The sequence below is a fragment of the Agrilus planipennis genome, unplaced genomic scaffold (assembly GCF_000699045.2).
Source record: "Agrilus planipennis isolate EAB-ADULT unplaced genomic scaffold, Apla_2.0 scaffold192, whole genome shotgun sequence".
NCBI classification, from domain to species: domain Eukaryota; kingdom Metazoa; phylum Arthropoda; class Insecta; order Coleoptera; family Buprestidae; genus Agrilus; species Agrilus planipennis.
This window is the reverse complement of record NW_020442435.1, coordinates 273,344-294,756: the sequence shown is the minus strand read 5'-3', so window position 1 is coordinate 294,756 and position 21,413 is coordinate 273,344. Positions and strand designations below refer to the sequence as shown.

Below are 21,413 nucleotides of genomic sequence, written 5' to 3'. Positions count from 1 at the left end.
TGTTGATATATCACTATTCACTGCGCTATTTATTTCACTGCTATCACTGTCAATTTATTTCTGGATTCACTTCTGCAACGGTCAATTTATTTCTCCTCATCTTGGCGATCGTCTCTTTCTTTAAATATTCTTTTGTTTACTTTCTGGAACCCTCTAGAAACATCCGGATCATTTAGTTTTTCTTTGAACTGCTTTCCCAAAACGGAGGTACATAAAGAAAGACGCCCGCGGCTAGTCGGCGCATCGATAAGCCGTTCACGCACACGTGTGCCCGATCGCGCATAAACACACTCGTGCTCACTAAAGTATCAATGATATTGCCGATTGTTCTGTAATGCACTTTGCTTTGAGCTGAGGCTCATTTGGCAGAAACACCTTTGGATATTTTTCTCTTTTTTGGGATGATAATGTAATAAACAACATTGTGACACAGTCAAACATATACTCAAAACCAAAATAGGTTGATAAGACACGTTTTCAAACATGAAGGGCTAGTTAGACATATTAGAAGCAGAAAGAGGAGCTAAGAGGAATAGCTGTAGACCTAGATTAAATTACTGATCAGAAATAGTTAAGAATGTGGGATGTTTTAGTTATACGGAAATGCGAAAATTAGCTTAGATTAGGAAAGAGTGGTGGTGCGTGTCCAACCAGTCTTAGTACTGACGACCTAAGATGATGATTATATTATTTTATATTGTATCTTCTTTTTCTCAAGCATTTCTCAAAAAAATATTTACGTTTATCTTTGGCATTTGAAAGAGGCAATCGTTTCATATTTTACTCCTTCTCTTTCTGTTTTTCTATTCTCAGGTATATCGTAACAATCACTTTTCACATCTTCAACAATACATCATTACGATAAATAGTTTATTTACCTATATTTGGTAGAATTTATGAGAAGATTGTAGTAGTATTGGTCCTACAGCATGAACATAAACATAAGAGATTCGCAATACGTACGTAATAAATTGGCCTGCATCCAAAGTCGATACAGAACAAGAATCATTCAGTGGGGGTAGTATTTCGTTGGCAATTTTCCGAGTAACGCCAAGTGTGAAAATAGGCGTCATAGTCGTCTATCAGTCGGCCGCTAGTTCCGCAGGACTCCTGCAAAGGCAACAGGATTCACAGCCGCGCGCAATCTCTAGCGCCGCATATGTGCCTACTACCACCACTCGCTCGTTTCTTTCCTATCACCCGGAGCCTCCACCTCCTATTCACCATCGGCAGCGTTGTCTCTTGCCTCCAGTCAGTCGTCATTTGCCTGTTACGTGGCATACGTACGGTACGTCGGTCCACGCGAGCGTAGATACGCTTTTCCCCACTCGCTCGTTCGTGTTTTCCACAGCAGAGGCACGCTGCACTCTCGCCAACTGAACGCATCCGGTATGCTCCGTTACGTACGACCAAATAGTATGTGCGTTGACAACAATAATTAAATACCTAGTTCATTTGTTTCCTTTTCGTTTTTCGTATTTTTTTTTTCTGAGATCTGACAGTTTTGTTCCGTTGTTGATTTTATTGATGTACAGTGAGAATTTTGTGTGATTGTTCAATTATCTTTTTGTCTTGTGTTCGCTTGTTTGAAAGTGAAAGTGATTGTTGATTGGGATGCTAAGTGACCCTCGGGGACTTGGTGTTAGACATGGGAAATAACGAACTTCTGGTTGTGTTTGCAACCGTCGTGGGACTGCTGAAAATTTCTGCTAAAGCTCAAGGTAAGGGTTGGGAACAAGGATACGTTATAATTTTAATTGTAGTTATAATAATTTTACATGCTCTGATAATTAGGTACACAGTGACCTTGAAGTTTGAAAAGTAATTTTATGTAATCCGAAATTATTCTAAGTAAACAATAATTACTTGGAAGGATTCCCCCATGCTTTCAAGTTTTAAGTACACTTGAAGTTTTTATTCCATAAGGATTCGCCGAAATCCTTACACGAGTCTTGTGCCTCAAAGTGTATAATTTTGAAGGCATTTTAGACACATGGTTAGTAATTAGTTCAAAAATATGCTAAATAGACAAAAATTTCTTGGAAGGATTGTAATTGTATACTTTGCTCTGAAGTTTTAAATACACTTGAAATTTTTATCCAATAATCCTTAGAAAAGCCTCTTACCTCAAAATGTATATTTAAAGGCATTTTGGTCACATAGTTTTCCACAATATAATTTTGCGAATATGCACTTCGAAAATTGTAATACTGCATCTCTACCTAGTTTTCAGTCAGTTTTGCTTACCCAGAGACACCCTCCAATTGAGAATGGCACCTTGGGTGTCGAAACGTTTATTAGATTTTTAAATGTTTGGAAGCACTCATGGGAAATTCTAAGTTTTAGTTAATTATTTCAACTCCGTATTTGATTTTATTGCTAACTTCTTATACAGTATATCTACTTAAGTTGACAACATATGGGAAATATTTTAATTTCCTATTATATTTTATTATTATTCTTATGAAAAAAAGTTACTCTTTATAAAAAGTCTTCCATGGTCTAATATGTAATGACAAGATTAGACTTAATAATTTATCATCCATATACAAGTTTTAACACAAAATATGAAATTCGTCTAACAGTAAAGTAGATTTATTTTTGAAAATAGCAGAAACCTTTATAAAGAATATTTGTTGAGAATTAAAAATTAGTTACAATTATTCAACCATATCCATCGATAGCTAAAATTATAATTTTGTATATTTCTTCATACCCAAGTCAATTTATACCTCAGCTTCTACATACATAATTAGTTGCAATGGAACTTTATGAAACTCACATTAGTGTACATTTATAAAGATATTGCTTTTTTGAAACTGGACTTAAAATTTAGCCAAACATACGAACGAACGGATAAAAAATCTAAAAATTGTGGATTTCTTCAAAACATGCATAGATTAATCGATTAATTCTGTCAATATTACGACTAAATACATAAGTATAGTGCGGATTTTATTATCTCTAAATTGGTATTATCAGATAAATTAGTTACCCTTAATTGCTTTTAAAAGTAATTAACTAAGTGTCTAAACTTATTTACAAGCAATTAACAGAGAGTATTCAGGGATTGTTACTAATTTCATGCGACTTGTTTGTGTTAAAAATTCTTAACTAGCATATCTACAGCTTTACCTGCTTTTTTGTGTGTTAAGCTGTCTTATAATTCATATTTAAAGAAGATGGGTTCGTGTTCAATAGATTTTTTTCATTCGTCAGAAAAACAGATGAGCAGCTAGTTTTTTTTTGTGGTAGATCGCGAAGTTCACAACGTAAATGTCAGGATTGTGATCACACAATACAGTAGATTTGTACGTAGCATACAGAAGACGCAAGTTTGCATGCTAATACCTATAAATAATACACGTATAAGTAGGTAATAGATTTTCGAGATAGCGCGATATCATTTTATAACGATATTCGAAAATGTCGAGACGTAACAAAGGTCGTCGTTAAGATTATTATTTATTTTAATATGATACCTACTCAATTAGTTTTATTAATTCATAGGGTTTTATACAGTGAAGGAAAAAACAGAAACTCATCACGATCAGTCACTCTTGCGTCTGTTTTTCTATTACAGCTGATTTTCTCAGAAACCAGTAACCGTGGAAACTTGAAGTTTGGAATAGTCGCATATTAGTAAATCTTACTCATGTTAGTCCACATATTTTATACTAATTAGCATTTTAAAATAATCTAACTTATAAGAATCAAAGAAAAGGAAAATTAAGCAAGTTCCTTCCTCCTCATTCTAGTGCTTCCTTGATTAGGGTCTAAAGGTCGTCGACGGTTAGAGTTGCTCGCTGAGCTAAGCAAAAATATCGATGTATTGTAATTATCGATAACTATCAATAGTTGTCAGTAGGCATATCGATATATTCGATAATTATCGATAGTTATCAATATATCAATACTTATTTTATCAATGAATATGTACCGATGTATCGACATATTGATAACTATCGATACTCATTGAATATATAAAATATTGAAAAGCAAAATATTCAATTTTTTGAAACGCCTTAATATCGATGATAATAATAATATTTTTTTAATTAGATATTTTCTAAGAAAAAATAAATTAAAGGAATAGTTATACACTTATGGTTTACAGATTTGTTTAGAAACAATGTCTACTATCAATAAAAAATGAACATATATATATATCTATATAGGTGCTTATTATTATCAGTGTATTGATAACTACTGATAATTATCGAATATATCGATAGTTGTCGATATATCAATAGTCGATGTCGATGGTTATCAGTTGTTAATATTGTTATTGATATATCGATAATTATCAGTTGTTTGTTTTCAATCAATCGATCACTACTGATATTTATCAAATATATATCAATATAATCATCGATATTTGTTTGTTATCGATAACCGATAACTAAAAACAGTTACCTATCTGGCCGCAAAAGCCTTTACCAATTTGTTAATCACGGTGGACGTGACGGAAAAGAATGTGTAAGAAGCGTTTAGGATGTGGAGTTATAGGCGGATGATCAAATTTTGTGGATAGAAAATGTTGATAATTTTGAATAGCATATTTAAAATTATAATTTGAAAAATATACAAAAGTCGGTACCTACATCATTCCCCTTTTAATTCCGAAACTATTCGGAATAAATACGAAAAGTTTAAGTTCTTGCTCAGTAATTTATTGAAACCACCGGATGTGATATACGATCTCATCAGCACTTCATAACCAGGCTCGATAAATCACCAACAAAATCGAAGGAACTGTCTAAAAGGATTCCTAAAAATTATGACATTAATGACCATCCTAAAGTATGAAATTGAGTTAAAAAAAAATTAAACAAACTATCTCAACGGTATCTATCCCCCTCAAGCATAGATATAATTTAAAAAAAATTTAATGCTCCCTTTTTTCAAGGCCCTTTGATGACGTTTAACACGTATAGGTACTGCTTTTATAATTCTGAATATAATTTTTGAAAGTAGATGAAAAATACACATTAAGATGACCGAAACAGAAAACAAATATTTTTTTGCTTTAATCTCGCATAAAAATATGATATTTTTAAAAATTTCGGATGATCCTTGAAGAAATTTTATTCGAATTTTTGGTGAGCATTACGTATTAAAATATGTTAAATTAACGTATTTTCATGCGAGATGAAGCTAAAAAAAATGTTTTTTCTTTCGGACACTAATATTTATATCATGGTGAATTTTAAATCATTTCGTTTAGAAGACTGACATACAGACGGACAGCGTTTTCAGAACCATACGCATTTTAGGATTCCATTAAATCCTTCGGGTGTGCAACCTTAAAATGCGAAACTAGGAAATAACAGCAATCGCAAATCATCGAGTACAATTATTGTCACAAAATCGAGTCTTGAAGATTGTTTACGCTTTTTCCAAGTATATTTTAAATTCCTCCCAAAACATATAATTACAATTAAAAAATTATTTTTTTTGACGTAATTTAAATTTATGGTTTTCGGATTTTTTCCTTAAGAATTGCTTCTTGTTAAATTTGATGATTCTAAGTCAACGGGAAGTACCCTCAGGTTTTGATTCCCTTGGTAGTGTCAAAATATGCGCTTTGAAGTTTGATATTTTTTCACAACTCCAAGGGATTTCAGACTGGAGTATTTGATATTAATTTCAACTTGATACTATTACGCATTCCTTAGAAAAAAAGTATTGACAGACAGGCAGATAAAAGGAGAACTCAATGATCCTATAAGGGTTCCCGTTTTCTCCTTGTTTTGAGGTACATAACCCCAAAAATATGTAAATGTTCAAAAATAAGATAATAATTGAATTAAAAGAACGTCCAAAGAATTAGTTGTATTTATTTCATTATCCTGCTGAATATGCATTTGTTTCATAATTACCATATTCCAAGGACACCCTTTATCGTTACTGTGCACTTTTTGTATAGATAGATATCACATATGTATCTGCAAACCTCGACACTCCAAACACCTTGTTTATTGTTCTATATCAGACGCTCTGTATAAAAGTACCTTGATGGTTAAATTTTATTGCATTGCAGTGTATCTATTGAGTACTAATTGTAGAAGTTATTCTTCGTATCTTAATTTTTCAGTGCATTCTCTCAAGACTTATTAGCTGTAGTTAATGGAATTTTAATGTTTCTATCATCTCATTTCTTCAGATAAGGTAAAACCTTATTATGTCCATCAACTGATGGCATTGACGCTAGTGGAAATGAAAAAAATTAAATCATTTCATGCATTAAACATTTACGACTGTTTTTAGTCTATTAAGATAAAGTAAATGTTTAATGTTTGTCAAACACAATTTAATTGAGGTTATAAATATGTTAAGCTGAATATACGTAAATATGTACTTACTTATTTCATGTAATCTCCAAAAAGTTTTCAAAATTATGAAATTAGGATTGGCAGACTTGCCAATTTTATGTAATAGGTAATTATGGGAATCAGGTACAAAAAAGCAGAAGGAATAACGACATGTACCTATAACAAAAAGCAGTGCAAAATATAGCTTAACTTTTAATGAAATGAATGTAAAACAAGATTCTAGGGTTAATGCATTAGTGAACTAATTACTTGAATTAATTTCATCCACTATAGAACACCTCAAATTAATTGATAACAATTCTTCCTCACTAACTTAGGTAAAGTTAATTCACTCTTGCATAGAAAAATTTGAATAATTGCCTGATTTTGAGTATTAGAAACTCGAAAATTGTTAAAGTGTATGTCTGGAACGCGGTGCTGTACGGGTGCGTAACATGGACGGTGGGCGCGGCGGAAAAGAAAATGTTAGAAATGTGGTGTTACAGGCGAATGATGAGGATACCGTGGACAGAGAAGGTTAGAAATTAAGAGGTATTAGAAATAATAGGAGAACAGAGGACTTTATGGAAGTCAATAAAAAATAGGCGAGATAGGTTAGTAGGACACCTTCGCAGGTATGAATGGCTAGTTAGAGACAGAAACAGGAGTTACTGTACAAATGATTAAGGATGTGAGATGTTCTAGTTTTAAAGAAATGCGAAGATTAGCTCAGGATAATAAAAAGCGGAGTGCGTGTCCAGTCAGTTCTAGGACCGACAACGTTATGATGATGATTTAATTTAAAACGCGGTACTTATTTAGACAATTTTAATGAAAAAGCGTAATACATATTTGGATTTTGATATACAATTGTGATTTAACTAAGAATTTCACGCGTTTTAATTGATTTAATTGAATACTGGAAAAGAAACTGTACAGTGTAATCTAACCCAATTTTAACCTAACCTTGCCTGATTTGGTTTGTTCAGGTTACGTTAGAGTGCGTTGTGTGACCGTAGTTACTTTTTCAATATTCAGTTAATTGTCTATCACATGAAATAGGCGTACCTACTTTATTAATTAGGCAAAATTTGACAGAATACACAAAATAGGCAAGAAAAATATATGTTTTCCAGTCAACATATGCCTTCATAATATATCATCATCAACAAAAGTTTTATGATTTCGTGATTGAATAATAATGAGAAACAATTTTTTTAGATGTTTTCAAAACTTTTTTACTTTATACTATGAAAGTGCGTGTACAAATTGTCTTAAGAACAATTGAAACTGTTTTGTCAACTGCCATTCTTATAAATGTATTATTTATGTGTATACGTGTATAAAGAAGTATTTTACGTATGTGTGGACACTTTCGGAAGAATTCGTAAACTAAAACACAACTCTGCAAACGTTGTTTGTAGTTGATGTTCTCCTTCTAAAGTTCTTTTCAAGTTTTACATGTATTCATGACACGAAACTTGTACGTCTTCTGTTTACTACTCTTTGTTGTTGACGAAAAACCTTTCGAGAAAATAAATAACGTTTATATTCCTCTAGGACAATGTGACAATTGTTATTGAAAAATTTCAGTTTCCTTAAATTGTGATAGTTTCTAAAGTGAATTTTTAAAGTTTCTTTGCAATACGTTCTTGCTAATAACATTCAGAGGCATGAATTGCAATAGAAAACTGCGAAACATTGTGAAACCGTTTCTAGAGCCAGTTGTTTTTGAAATTGTGTTCTTTTGATACCCTTTTCGGTTTGTTTCACAAAATAAAGCGTGACGCAATATGGTGGCTAGCATCCTCCATTTTGGTTTTTCTCTGACGTCACGTAGTCTATGTCATCATGATGTTGAGAAACAAATGCCACAATAGTCACATTTATATGTATATTAAATAGCAGATTTTTTAATTGAATTACAATTTGTCAATAATTTAAACGTGCTCAAGCAAATACTCGCATTTAGACAGTATTTAATTTGTCATTTGTTTTCCTGTATTACGATAATATCTGCAAAATTTCTTCTTCTATATAAATAAGTTTTATTTTTAGGTGTGTCTCATTAACGAAGTTTCGATGTTGAATTACGTCATTTTTTCGGCCAGCAGGTAGATACACGAATTTAATTCAACTCTCACTAATAATACATACTTACAATGATATATCGTCTGATCTTTGAGATTTTATCCTTGTTCTGTTCTAATTGAAACGTTGATTGGCCAATTGATTTATTGATTGGCTGAAGTACAATATACCATTTTTCTTTCATCATGTCTTAAAGAGTATGTAATAGTAAAATATAATATCCACTATTTATCCACCAATAAGATTTGCATAAAATCAGGAGTGAGCACTCCCATTGGCTACGACCGCCGTGTCCCACATCTTCCATCAAAGACTGAAATTCTTTCCCCAACTTTTCACTGTGCAATAAGAAGAACAGTACTCTTGAAAGACTGATAGAAATAGCTGAAAACCCCTTCCATTTCAGTTAAATTCATATTGACGTAAAAAAATTGTAAAATAATAAATAAAATTCATTTGGTGAGGAAAAGGAATATCTTTTGTTCTTTAGTTCTTCACAAGTATTCAAAGAACTTCTGAAAGTGCAAGTAATCTTTAAACAACAAATTCGTTTAACACAAAAATTAAAAAATATACTTCGGTAGAAATATGCGCAACAAAAATATTCAGTAAAAAAAAATCCAGTGGACTAAAATTGGACCAGTAGCTTTCCTGCATACTGTAAAAAACCGTCCTTTATGTAAGTAAAAGTTACATGAATAGATATTGTTGTAAAAACTGATGAAAGAAAATTAAAATGGGCGGAGCTTAAAAAACATGGCGGCGATGTGGTACAACATCCTATGCAGTGCAATAGTGAATTTTTTAATATACAATAAAATGATAAGTATTGGCATAATATGTGATTGGGTTGATACAAATTGTCGAAAGAGCAATTTTCTTAAAAGGAAGCTTGTGTTCAATGCCGATCGTATCATAAAATTACGAAAAAATCCATCTAAAACAGAACCGTCTGGTAAGGTGAATTTTACTGTTTTTTGTTTACAAACTCCCGATTTATGAAGTGGTGAAGTGACTTTAAATGGAGATATTAGATCAATACAGTGTTAATGTAAAGGTTTAGGTAAAGCTGCAAACATTATTGCGACATTACTTTATTGCAACAGGTGAGTTCCTCATCTAAAAATAGTTTTATGTCAAAATATATTTTCAGTTTATAATTTTTTTTTTCTATCAAAATTTTTAATGTTTTTTTTTATAGATATGACATTAATTAAACTGGAGTATTTTTATGTAGGCAACGATAAAAAATGTTTTTGGAAGAAATGTACTCGAACCTATTGCTTTTATCCAAATTTGTAGTTCGTTCTTTTGTTTTCTCAAATTTTCCTAATGTAGTTTTTACGTACACAAAACGGTTAGCTTTTTATTACAGCCTTTTACTATACAGACTATCTTTTTATTTGTTTTTAAAAACGTTATAGGTTCCATAATGAACCATTTATTATTAATTAATTCAACATTTTTTATTATTATAATAAAAAATTCACAATGTACACTACTGCTTCACAGTACGATTCACATACGTTTTTACCACATCTTAGTTGTATGTTTCGTCGCTAGATAGAGTAGTCTATAAGAAGGATTCCAAGGTCAGGCTAATTTTTTATAGACCTGCCCATACGTATATTCTCCCATTAAAATTTTATCAGTTTTTTAACTTATTTGTTACAAACAAACGGATAAACAGGTAAAATGGAATACAGATAAAAATTGTTATTGTATCGGATTTTAATCTAATTTAGCCACAAGGAGAAAGACAAATGTTGGACTGACGCTACAATTTGACGTTAATGGTAATGGTGGGATTGTTTATGTGTCACAGTATTTAGTGTTGTTTAGCTCGAATATGAATAGAATCGACTCGACAATTTTTATTGCGATCGGCTTTGGCGTTTCTCGTTTCCGACTGCTCTTTTATAGCGATCTATACGGCACACTAGATATTATTTCGTTTGTGTAAGTGTACTTGTATATACGCTTATAGATACATGGATATGTGTGTTTGAATGCATGTGATTATATCGAAGATTTGATATCGACAATTTCCTGTCGAATCTACCGAGTCGTTCGACATGCATGATAATAAAACGAGCGTTTAGCTTTTATTAGAAATTTATTACTGGTTATTTTAAACGATCATACTACCATTGGATGTAAAACTTCTTAATGGACTGAAGTGGTGGCATAAACGGTAGTGGATGGCCTGTGTTTTTATTATTTTTATTCGAAATGGTTATTGGTTTTCACCTTGCGACCGTAAACTCTCAATATTATTGTTTCATGTTACATAAATATTGAGAAAAATGTTGTAAATGAAACTAGCTGAACATGTCCCTGTTCACTAGAGGAGAATTTTATTCGCTAATGGCGAAATGAAAACCAAACATAGGGACATTCTAGTTATTAGATGCAATCATGAAAAGGCGGCATCACCTTTTGGAATTTGACAGCAGGTAAAGTTGGTCTGTGTCCTGTTGAAACTATCTGCGACACAAGATCGCAACTAAGATTCGTAACTGTAGTTTCGACAGAACACTGACTCTGATCATCGTGAACTTCTTTGTTCGATTTTGGTAACGTGCCCATCACGTATGGTGATCTACGCCGTGGATTAAGTACAGTTGGTAGATATCATTCTAAAAGTAAATAGATCTTGCTTACAGATTGAGTTCCACTGAATGTAGGATTGTACTACAGATGGCGTTTACCGCGGCTTTTGTAGGATCTCTGTATATGGTATCTATTAGAAGGTTCGTACAAATATCTTCAGTCAAATTTTTGTCATAAGTCCATAATATAGTGTATGCAACCAACTGTACATACGAATAGAGACATTTAGACCCTTCAACGTTTTCTCACAATCCTTTTTTTAACCGAAATAGGTCAAAATTGCTGATTATTAAAGATTTTGATTGAACGAGAACATTCTGAATAAAGTATATGTGCATATGACACAATTCGATCTTCTACTTAAACATCTTAATAGTCAGCTAATTCGAGATTATAATGTTATGAGAGCGGATTGCAGCAACCGTTATTCTTATAAAGAAAAAGAGCTTTTATAGAATTTTAATTCTCAAATATCTTGCAAACCGTATAATAAAGTTCGATGAAATTTTACAAAACCCTAACTCTTAAAGGATTAAACCGATTGCATTTACGCCATTATAATCATCTTTTTGTCGTTGATCGAAAAGTGGTATTTTTGATCATGGAAAAATGGAGCAAGACTTAAACACAAGCGGTAAAAGGTCGCTATACTTATGTGATTAAAAGTGGACCAATTATTCAACAACAACCGGCACCTATTGTGCCACGTATTACAACGGATAAATAATCTAAATGTTTGTTTGTTACAATTTAACGCCTTAACTACTTAACTGATCATCATAAAACTTTGTACACACATTGTCAGAGGTACAAAAGAGGATATAAGGTGCTTCTCATCCAGGAAAAATATTGATATCGAGGAATAGAAAAATTAGTTTTAAGTTGTCGTCGATGATGTTCAAATACGTATTTAGGACAGCAATGTAAGCAAAGCCTCAGGTGAAACCTAGTTTTATACTTATATTACAAGTGAATTCAATGAGCCGTTACTTTTACTACTTATTTCGATTAATACAGGCTGTGTCGATGACGTAAACACAATTTGTCAATAATTTTACAGTAATAGTTATAATCTATTCCTATGCCCTGGGTCATGTTGAAATTCTAGATCGAATGTTACCTATACATTATTGTATTGAATATATTAATTTATGTATATATCTGGAAATTTTGTAACGCCGCGTGTCTAGACTTAAAACGAAAATATTCTTGTATCAGTCCGAATAAATTGTTCATAATGAGCCACGTTTAAAACAAACTAAAACAAAAAACCAGTTTCTATAAATAAATAAAAGTGTAAGTATGCAAAATATTTTTAATTTGAATAAGAGATGTGGCAAATAACGACATGTATAATGTATAGGTCAAGGTGCTAAATTAGTTTTTTCTGTAGGTAATTGAATAGCAAGTGAAAGGAAATATCGTCGTCAGAATATGTGAAAGGTTATTTTATTAAAGACTGCTGAAGTAAAATAAGTAGGTATTCAGTTACATATTTTACATAACTGTTTAATCCGTTCTTGAGCGAGATGGGTGTTATTTATCGAAATGGTACTTGCTTGTAAGTGTTGGAATTATTACAACCATTATGTTTATTATGGTAGGTTAATACATGGTCAAATGCCCAATAGTTATTACAGATTTTATGTTTTATTAAAGTTTATACCTTCCCAGTATTTGACATGAATTTATAGAACCTGTCCAAATACGTTAATATATATGGCGGAACTCAAAAAAAAACAACCAGTAATGTTGGTGGGCTGGCAGTCCCTCCGGACTACGTCGGAAGGTAGGGCGGAAGGCCCTCTTCAGCCTGCTTTCAGGAATCGTGGGAATGGGTGGGTGGTGGTTCGGGTGAGAAAGTTGAGACGGACGAAATGAAGACCGAAGAGAATGAAAGATTATCTGTGGAATATTACTGCCCCAGCATTTGCCTAAGTGATCCAAGGAAACCACAGAAAAACTTTGACCAAGGCAGACGGACCCGGAATCGAACCGGCGTCCTCCCGAATGCTACGCAATGGTCTAAACCTCTCGGCCATGTCACTCGGTTAGCCGGAATTCGCACAACCCGGATATTTATAGTACAACTCATTTCAAACAGTAAGAGATATGCTCCTACCCTTTGCCTGTGGATGCTCCATGATAAAATTCCAAATTTAACCATATTTTATCTCGTTTAAACCATTTCTGTCTTAGTCACGCCTACTGTGAATTCTCTCTATTAGCGTATCTTTCCTCAAGGTCGCATCTCTAACCGTTTGAAATGAGTTGTACTTATCTGTATAAATCTGAAAGTAGTAGAAGGAAATATAAGTTGCAAGTTCAGTCACGAACAATAACTAAACGATCTGATGTGGTGATCTAGATCAGTTATACTCACAGTAGGGCTCGCGATTCCCAGAAAATTCGCGAAAAACATTTGGGGGTTGCACTCAAAACATTAGATACATCTACAGATAAGTTATTAGTTCTTTAGTGCAATTAAACAACAGAAAGTAAACCCTTCTGAATTCAAGTTAATTTACTAGCGAAGGTGAAATCCCTTAAAATTTTTAAGTGCAAAAGGTGATCGTAGACCAAAAAGTTTGATAAACGCTGGTCATTGTCACAGCTAGCATTCGAAAAGACACCGGCTCGATTACAGATCCGCACAGTAATATTTCAAAGATAATAATACAATCTCTCAATTTTTCTCACTAACCTCCACCCACTGATTCCCACGATTAGTAATGGAGGCTGAAGAATTCATTCCGCCCTATCCACCGGATTTGCACTACGGTATAGGTCGGAGAGACTGTCCGCATATTGGCATTAGTAACTGGTGCGAATGAAACAACTAAGAGTTTCTTTTTCGTAAGCAATATTTTCTTATGAGTAAAAATTAAAATAGTATATAGGTTGTCAATGTCAATGTCGGAAATATCGACTTAAAAATTTGAACTACATACTATTCTAATTTTTATGGACAAATTGGAACTAATTTACTTTTTAGATATCGACCTCCTGTCAGTTGAATAGATTCCATAAATGTTGGTTCGTTCAAATCACTGTCAGAAAAAGACGACCGAAAACGTTTTCTTCATGCTAAAATTAAAATCGCAGAAATGTTTTCTTAAAATCTCTAGAAATACTTAATTTGCTTTTCCTGTGATCCTTTTTAGGGTTCCGCACTTCTGAATTTGAAAGCGGAACTCTTATAGGATCACTCGTGTATCTGTCTGTCCGTTTTTTCTTGATTTTATGTAGCCTACCTGTATACGTATTTTTTGTGTATGCCACTGTAAATATCATGTTGGATTCCATCTGAATCTAATCGTATCATATTGGTCGAGAAAGGGCCCTTTTCCATTTATGTACCTACCCCATTGTAAAAATGATTTACGGCTTTTCCGTCTCGAGTCGGCGAAAGATCTATACAACAGTACAGGTCTGACGAAGGAAGCTGGCCAGTGGCCCATTTATGATCTATTTGGGTAAGTCACTTGGAACCGATACACAAATAAGCTTTAAATAGGCGTAAAGTATAGTATTAATACAGATAGGACAGTAGCGTACTAGAAAATAATGTAGAAACATGACTTATCAAAAAGAAAAAATAAACCTATTGCTTTTGTTTTTTAGTTAGTTTTCACATTCACTGTCATCATGGGAATCTCTATCACTGTCAACAACATCAACAATTAGTTCTTCTGTTTGTATGTCTATTACTTGCTCACTGGTCCCTATTTTTAAATATTTAATCTACGCCCCTGATAGGAAAACTGAAGAAAGAGGGCTGCAATAGTTATACCTAAAACTGCCTACTTTTGCCACCGCGCATCCACGGCATTTTAAAATTTCCGCCAGCTTCGAGCGTTAGACCTGTACGTTTTCTACAAATTAGATGACTGCATTTTGTTATTTGAAGATACGATTAAGTCGTTGTGTATCGAACAACTGCCTACTGATTTAACTTACAAAGACATACTCGTTGATTAGTTACCAATGTATTCAATAAATTCTACCAAATTGATAATCCTCGCTTGTTCCGCAAAAATACGAATTGTGGTTTATCTTTGTGCACGACGTAAACAACCTCTTACGTATTTCTTATCGACCGTTTCGTTATTCTTTGAACAAAACACTGATTTCCTTTTAAGCAAAATATATACGTGGACATAAGCGACTTGATTTCAGTAACGTTGCACGACAGGTCGATAGTAAAATGTCTTAAACTGAAATCGACAACCTTTGCACTAAAGATTTGTGAATTTATATTCGTATTTATCGACATTTTGCTACAGAAGTACATTGTTTAGTAAAAAACGTTAAATAAAGGAAGAAAACTCACATTTCGGTCTAATTTTTTTTTTTTACTTGTGAAGGAAAGTCTATTTATTCTTTTGAGGAAAAAAATTCCGAAGCTTTTGTTAAGAAAATAGGTTTCGGTTGGTTGTAATGAAACTTTGAGAATAGTTTCAATGAGCACAAGTTTCAAAAGTATCGAATTTTTGACTTACGGCCGTTCGAAGCTTAGGTTTTAAGTATAGTTGGAACATTCAAAATTGGCGTAGTTCATAATATAACTGTCGCATTTACTTTCTTCTTTCAATTTACTAACTAGACTACTTTTACTCACGACAGATGTTATAAGTAATATCGTAAACATAGAAAAGAGATGTCAGGTAGGAATTGCAGCGTGCACTAATAAAGAAAAAGGAATAACATTACATCAATTGATGTGTAACAGAAAGAGATGCAGATAAGCAGAATTTGAGCATGGAATTTAGGAATTTAGGTATACTTCATTTACTTTCTCTAGCGATGTGCCCCTTCCAATGTCTTGGATGCGCGCTGGCAAAATCGTAGGTAGGGAGACAAAAGCTCATTATACTCTCGACTCTTGTTCATTAAACATACTTTTTCATACAGTACCTGCCAAATGTTTTGTTCAATCATGAATAGTAGTGCGAGTCGAAAACAAGCGTTAAAACCTTTAATATGTCTTCAAATATAAATAAACATCTCGTTGATATTTTCAGTAGTAAATGATACCAATAACAGCACTTTGAGTAATGCAATTATAGTGGATAAAATGGCCAATTTTTCCGTGCAGTACTGTACGAATTATACGCACCTCACCGGTTATGAGTTTGGCCGAGAGTTGTCTCCTTCCTTTTCTGGCCTAGTGCTGTTCTTTTCTATTTTGCGCCGGTCAAACTGAATGTCACATCGCTACAGAAAGTAAACGAAGTATAAGCAAAGACGGTTGTTTAAATATATAATTCCAACTAGACAGTTATAAACCTGACCCTGATCTTTTGCGTGTTTAAGCAACCTCTAACTGCTGCATCGTTTATTGTTACTTAGTTATCTCTTTTCGCTTTGTCTGTACTACCCATGAAGCATTTCCTAACTTAACAAGAGCGTATTCAAAACGCAGCAAATGACCAAAGTCCCAAGTGGAAACAATAAAGAAGATATACATACGTCTATTATCACAACGCCCCAACTATATGTAGAATTTTAGGTTATAAAGACCAATGCCATAGGTTCCTTAACAATAGTAGTGTAACTGCAGAATGATCAAGATGGAGAATCTAAGCTCAATTAAATCTATAAATAGGCATCTATATATAACTGTTAAAAAGTTATCTGAATTTCATAAAATCAACGCTAATAATATCGATAGGTCTTATTTATAATCTGTTTAATGGCAAAAACTCCAGCAATTGTATGCCAACTTTCTGGTCATTTATCAGTACCTATTAAAGTTTTTAATGAACCGATTTGAATACGGTGTAAATGCTTAATACGATGTCTTTATATACGTAACGTTCTGTAATAAGTTGCTTTTACAAGATCTACTTTACTTTTGTAGGTTAGACTTCATTCTTTGTGCAATTATAAGAAATGTTACCTTATTTATAATAGTTTTCTCTTTCGAAGACCATTTGTTTCGTTATTAACAATAGGAAATAAAAATACGCTACCAACTTGTTTCAATTATTGTCATGTAAATAATAAATTTTATAGATTTGTAATAGGAATCAAACGGTACTTGTTTATAAATATGGAAAACATAAGAAAACTCTATTAAATTGATCCAAAATTAAATTTTGTCAAGTGCAGCACATTCATTAATTCATGAAAAATTCATTGTTTCATTTCCACCTTTTGACGATGATTAGTAGGCTTTTCTTTAGACGTACACTGTAGTGGAATTTAGTGGATAGTGACGATGATTCTCTTTAATCTTTAATTACTATAAACAACGTAGTGAGTCCCACTCGTAGAAAATTATTACACCTTGTGGGATTCAAAAACGTTCGACAAAATCCATAAGGACATCATTTGTCGCAATGAACCCATGACGTAGTTATCTCAACATGGTATACACATAGACAAATAGAACAAGAAGTTTATTATCTTCAATATTTTCTTGAAACGTGGATTGTCATTTCGATATCACTGGATTTCATCAGCACGCCTTAGCCAGTTCTTACAGTACCTATAGAAACCAATTCTATCTTGTTGATATGGTTTCGGTCTTGGTCTTAGTCCTATCTATTAAGTCTTGGTTTAGTTCATTTAATTTGATACGTTTTTCTTAATAATTCTTCTAAGCACACTAGATCTTGTCAGCACGCCGTAAAAAACTCCGGTGAAATTAATAATGTTAATTACATCTTGTTTCAAAGTGTAAACTTTTTCGGATTTAATTTGAGGCAAGTAAAGTTTATTAACCTCGTGTTTACCACGAGAGATTAATTCTGCGAGGTTGAAAAGGGTACAATCAGTGGTGAGCTTGTTGGAAATGCCCTTTACAAACATTAACACGTTTCCAAACAGCTACATGACTGGGGCGGTGCTCCGCTTTTAACACCAGAATCAAACAATTTTCGTTGATTAAAAACGGCGATCACTCGACAGCTTTTGACTTTGACACGGTGTCACTTCCACTGCGAATATGAAAACACGTTCGGGCTCACGAGGTTCGATGAAATTATTTTTAAGGGCAATTTAAAATTGAACTCCGAAGTTATGCAAACTTTTAAGGCAATAACCTCTTATTTAGTCGAATTGTATTACATTTTATACTGAAAACATTCCGAATATTTTTGTAAATAGTAGTATGACTTACGTGTATAACAACAGATAAAACTAGAGAAAAAGGAAAGAACGCGTACATAGATTTAGAAAAAGCTTTTGACAATGTTAAATAGGACAAGATGTTAAATAAATTCGAAAAAGGTTGTTAAAGGTTTATGTTTGGAGTGCGGTTTTGTACGGGTGCGAAACATGGTTGGTGGGCGCGGCGGAAAAGAAATGGTTAGAAATCTTCGAAATGTGATGTTAACGGCGAATGATGAGCATTCCGTGGATAGAGAAGGTCAAAAATTAAGAGGTATTAGAAAGAATAGGAGAACAGAGGACTATGAAAATTAATAAAAAATAGGCGAGATGGGTTGGTAGGACATCTTTTCAGGTATGAAGGTCTAATCAGAGACATATTAGAGCCAGAAAGAGGAGTAGAGATAGACTTAGATTAAATTACTGTTCGCAAATAGTCAAGGATGTGGGATGTTCTAGTTTTAGGGAAATGCGAAGATTAGCGCAGGATAGAAAAGAGTGGAGGTGCGTATCCAACCAGTCTTAGGACTGACGACCTTATGGTGATGATGAATTTCACTTAATCAACCACGAAAGGACGAACAGCTGATGATGTTAAACTTTGGGCTGTGTACGACTGAGGATTAACGGCTTCTTGGGTTCTAGGTACTAATAGCGTAAGGTTCTTCATCATAAAGTATTAGTTTAGTTTTGTGTATTAGTCGTCATCAGTATATCAAAGTCAGTCTCGATAAATCACCGATCTTATCGAATATGTTTTAAAAAAGGAAGATAATACAATATTAAGGAAAAAGCAGTATACACTATTTAGTGATATTTGCTGCTAACGTTTGACAAAATCTCACTGAGATATTTATCCACCCGTCTAACTGAAGTTGCATTTGCAACTCGTAATACAGTATCACTAGAGTAGCTCATGATGAGTACAGCAGCATGGTTAAGGAACAAGAGAATTGTAAGGAACAACAACATGTTATAATCCGATGTCGGTCCTGCGCATGATTTGACAACATAGATATAGTGCAATCGTTATTACAGTTTTGTATAAGGCTTATACTCGCTGCCAAGGATGCAGCAACTGTTGTTGTTTTAAAATTTGCCACGTTGTAATATGGAAGAAACCAATCTGCGCTATTTCACTTGTACTATGTTGGGGGTTGTCTTGTATGAAATTAAATATTTCGCCTTCTACAACGGCGATATAGTTATGGTTTCGCCTGACTACATACTAGCTTATAATGTTAAGAGAATAAAGACTACTGCAGGCTGATTGTAACATAAACACAATCATTCGTAAACGGTAAATTGTTATTATTTTTAGGTTCAGGAGTCACAATTCGGTAATATAATAGACTGCATTGCCTTTGTGTAAGAAACTGTGAAATCATCATTACAATGCTAAACTGGTTCAATTATTTAACAAGTAAAAAATTTTCTCTCGTGAAAANGTTTGATTGGTCCAAGTTTTTCTGTGGTTTCCTTGAATCACTCAAACAGATGCTGGGTCAGTAATATTTCATCCGTCTCATCTTTCTCACCCGAACCACCACCCACCCATTCCTACAATTCTTGAAAGGAAGCTGAAGAGGGCCTTCTGCCCTTTTTTTCTAGAGTTAGGGAAATGCAAAGATTAGCTCAGGCTAAGAAAGAGTGGAGGTTCGTGTCTTAGGACTGATAACTTATGATGATGATCATTATGGTCGAATTATATTCCAATTTTACTATTTTTGACTATACTAAATCATCAGGGAGATTGAAAAAAATCATGCAAATGACTTTTTCAGTTTAGGACTCTAGTACAGAAATACTTACACCGATTAAAGATTTAGACTATATGATTACGTTTGTTCTGGTTGATTCTAAAATTGTTATATATATATACATATATGTTTGTAAGTTGAATGAGTGTAAATATGTCTATTATTTAATAGGATATGTTTACGTGGACGCTAATAACAATAGGGCAGAGTATGTTAATGTAACCAATGTTATTTTATATGTAATTAAGTTTTCAACGTTAGACGTTGTAGCATTCACAATTTATAGGTTTGCAACGTATTGTAACAGTTTCTCACAATTTTACGACCGTTTTGTTGTGCGAAGTTAAATTGAGTGTAACATAGAATAAAATGTAGAGAGTAGTCCCAGAGGTACCTACCAGAAAATCAAAAGGAACTGGAACAAGAAAATTCTTTTGAAGAATATGCAGGGTTGCTCGTAAAAAAGGAGGACTAAGGGCAACTGCAAATTCAAGATTAATCTTATAAGCCACGTGCCCTAAAATACCGATGACGGTTAAATTGGAACAACTGAATTACATAAATACTAAAATATCTTTGAAAATGAGAAACGGCAATATATAATCATTTTGTCCATAATTTCGTGATGGTATTAATGCATCAGTAGAATTGAGGAACGGTTGGTTAAATTAATTATATATATTAACTTTGGTCAAAAAAAAAAACGTTACAACACCATGACCTTGTTACAACAGACAGACGATGATCATGAAGTCTACACAAAATTTTCTGTTAAGGAATTACAGCGTCTATCCACTTGAGGTTTTAAACATAAATGCAAATGAAGACGTCAAGATGTCCTACCACAACATCTGACTTGAAAATGTCCTCATTGAGAATGCCGAAACGTTGCCTAAAAATAAAGGCAATTCATTTCAATGACATTTTAATTCCCACCAAAAAATCCCCAAAAAAAATTCGTATTGATCGAAAAACGAAAATTGGTTTGATACAATTAATAACTACACAATTAGAGTAATTGTTGACTAACAATATCTTAGATAGTTACATATTTGGTAGTGTTAGAAATACACTTTAGACTTTCGAACTTCCATCTATTAGACAATTACATCGTAGCGACCGCGTAAAAACTCCAGTCGTCATAAGGTAACTGGACCAGTCGTCGATATTACACGGTCGAAACGTTGTAATTGCATAATAAATAAAGACATGGAAGTCGGAAAGTCTAAGTGTATTTCTAACATCTTAAATAGTTATTTTTACGGTTTTTGTGTCGTTTATTATCAAGAAGTAGGTTTCTGTTATGCTCCACAAATCCCTTCTCGTGTGTTTCCATAATGAATTTTTACGACGATGATGTCGGCTAGTACAATACGACGAGTGTGTACGTACCTGATGAAGGTAGACATTTACAGAATGATACTTCATTTAAGTCAATTATTTTCGAGAATTATTTAAGTATAAACGGTATCAAATTTTAATACCCGTATGTAAAGAAGGTTTTCTTTGTTAATGAAGT

General features: G+C 33.3%; 1 protein-coding gene and 1 long non-coding RNA gene across 5 annotated transcripts in view; one reads left to right on the top strand and one right to left on the bottom strand.

The window, feature by feature from the left end:
• Positions 1 to 21,413, bottom strand: part of LOC108738731 — a 469,009-nt gene that overhangs the window by 174,885 nt on the left and 272,711 nt on the right. The gene's annotated exons all lie outside the window — the stretch shown is intronic.
• The window catches only part of LOC108738740 (serine-rich adhesin for platelets), a 278,975-nt gene continuing 258,659 nt past the window's right edge, over positions 1,098 to 21,413 (top strand). Inside the window, exon 1 of the mRNA XM_018472299.2 lies at positions 1,098 to 1,721. Within this exon, the coding sequence (XP_018327801.1) occupies positions 1,649 to 1,721 (73 nt within the window). The 5' untranslated portion in view covers positions 1,098 to 1,648. The remainder of the gene's footprint in view (positions 1,722 to 21,413) is intronic.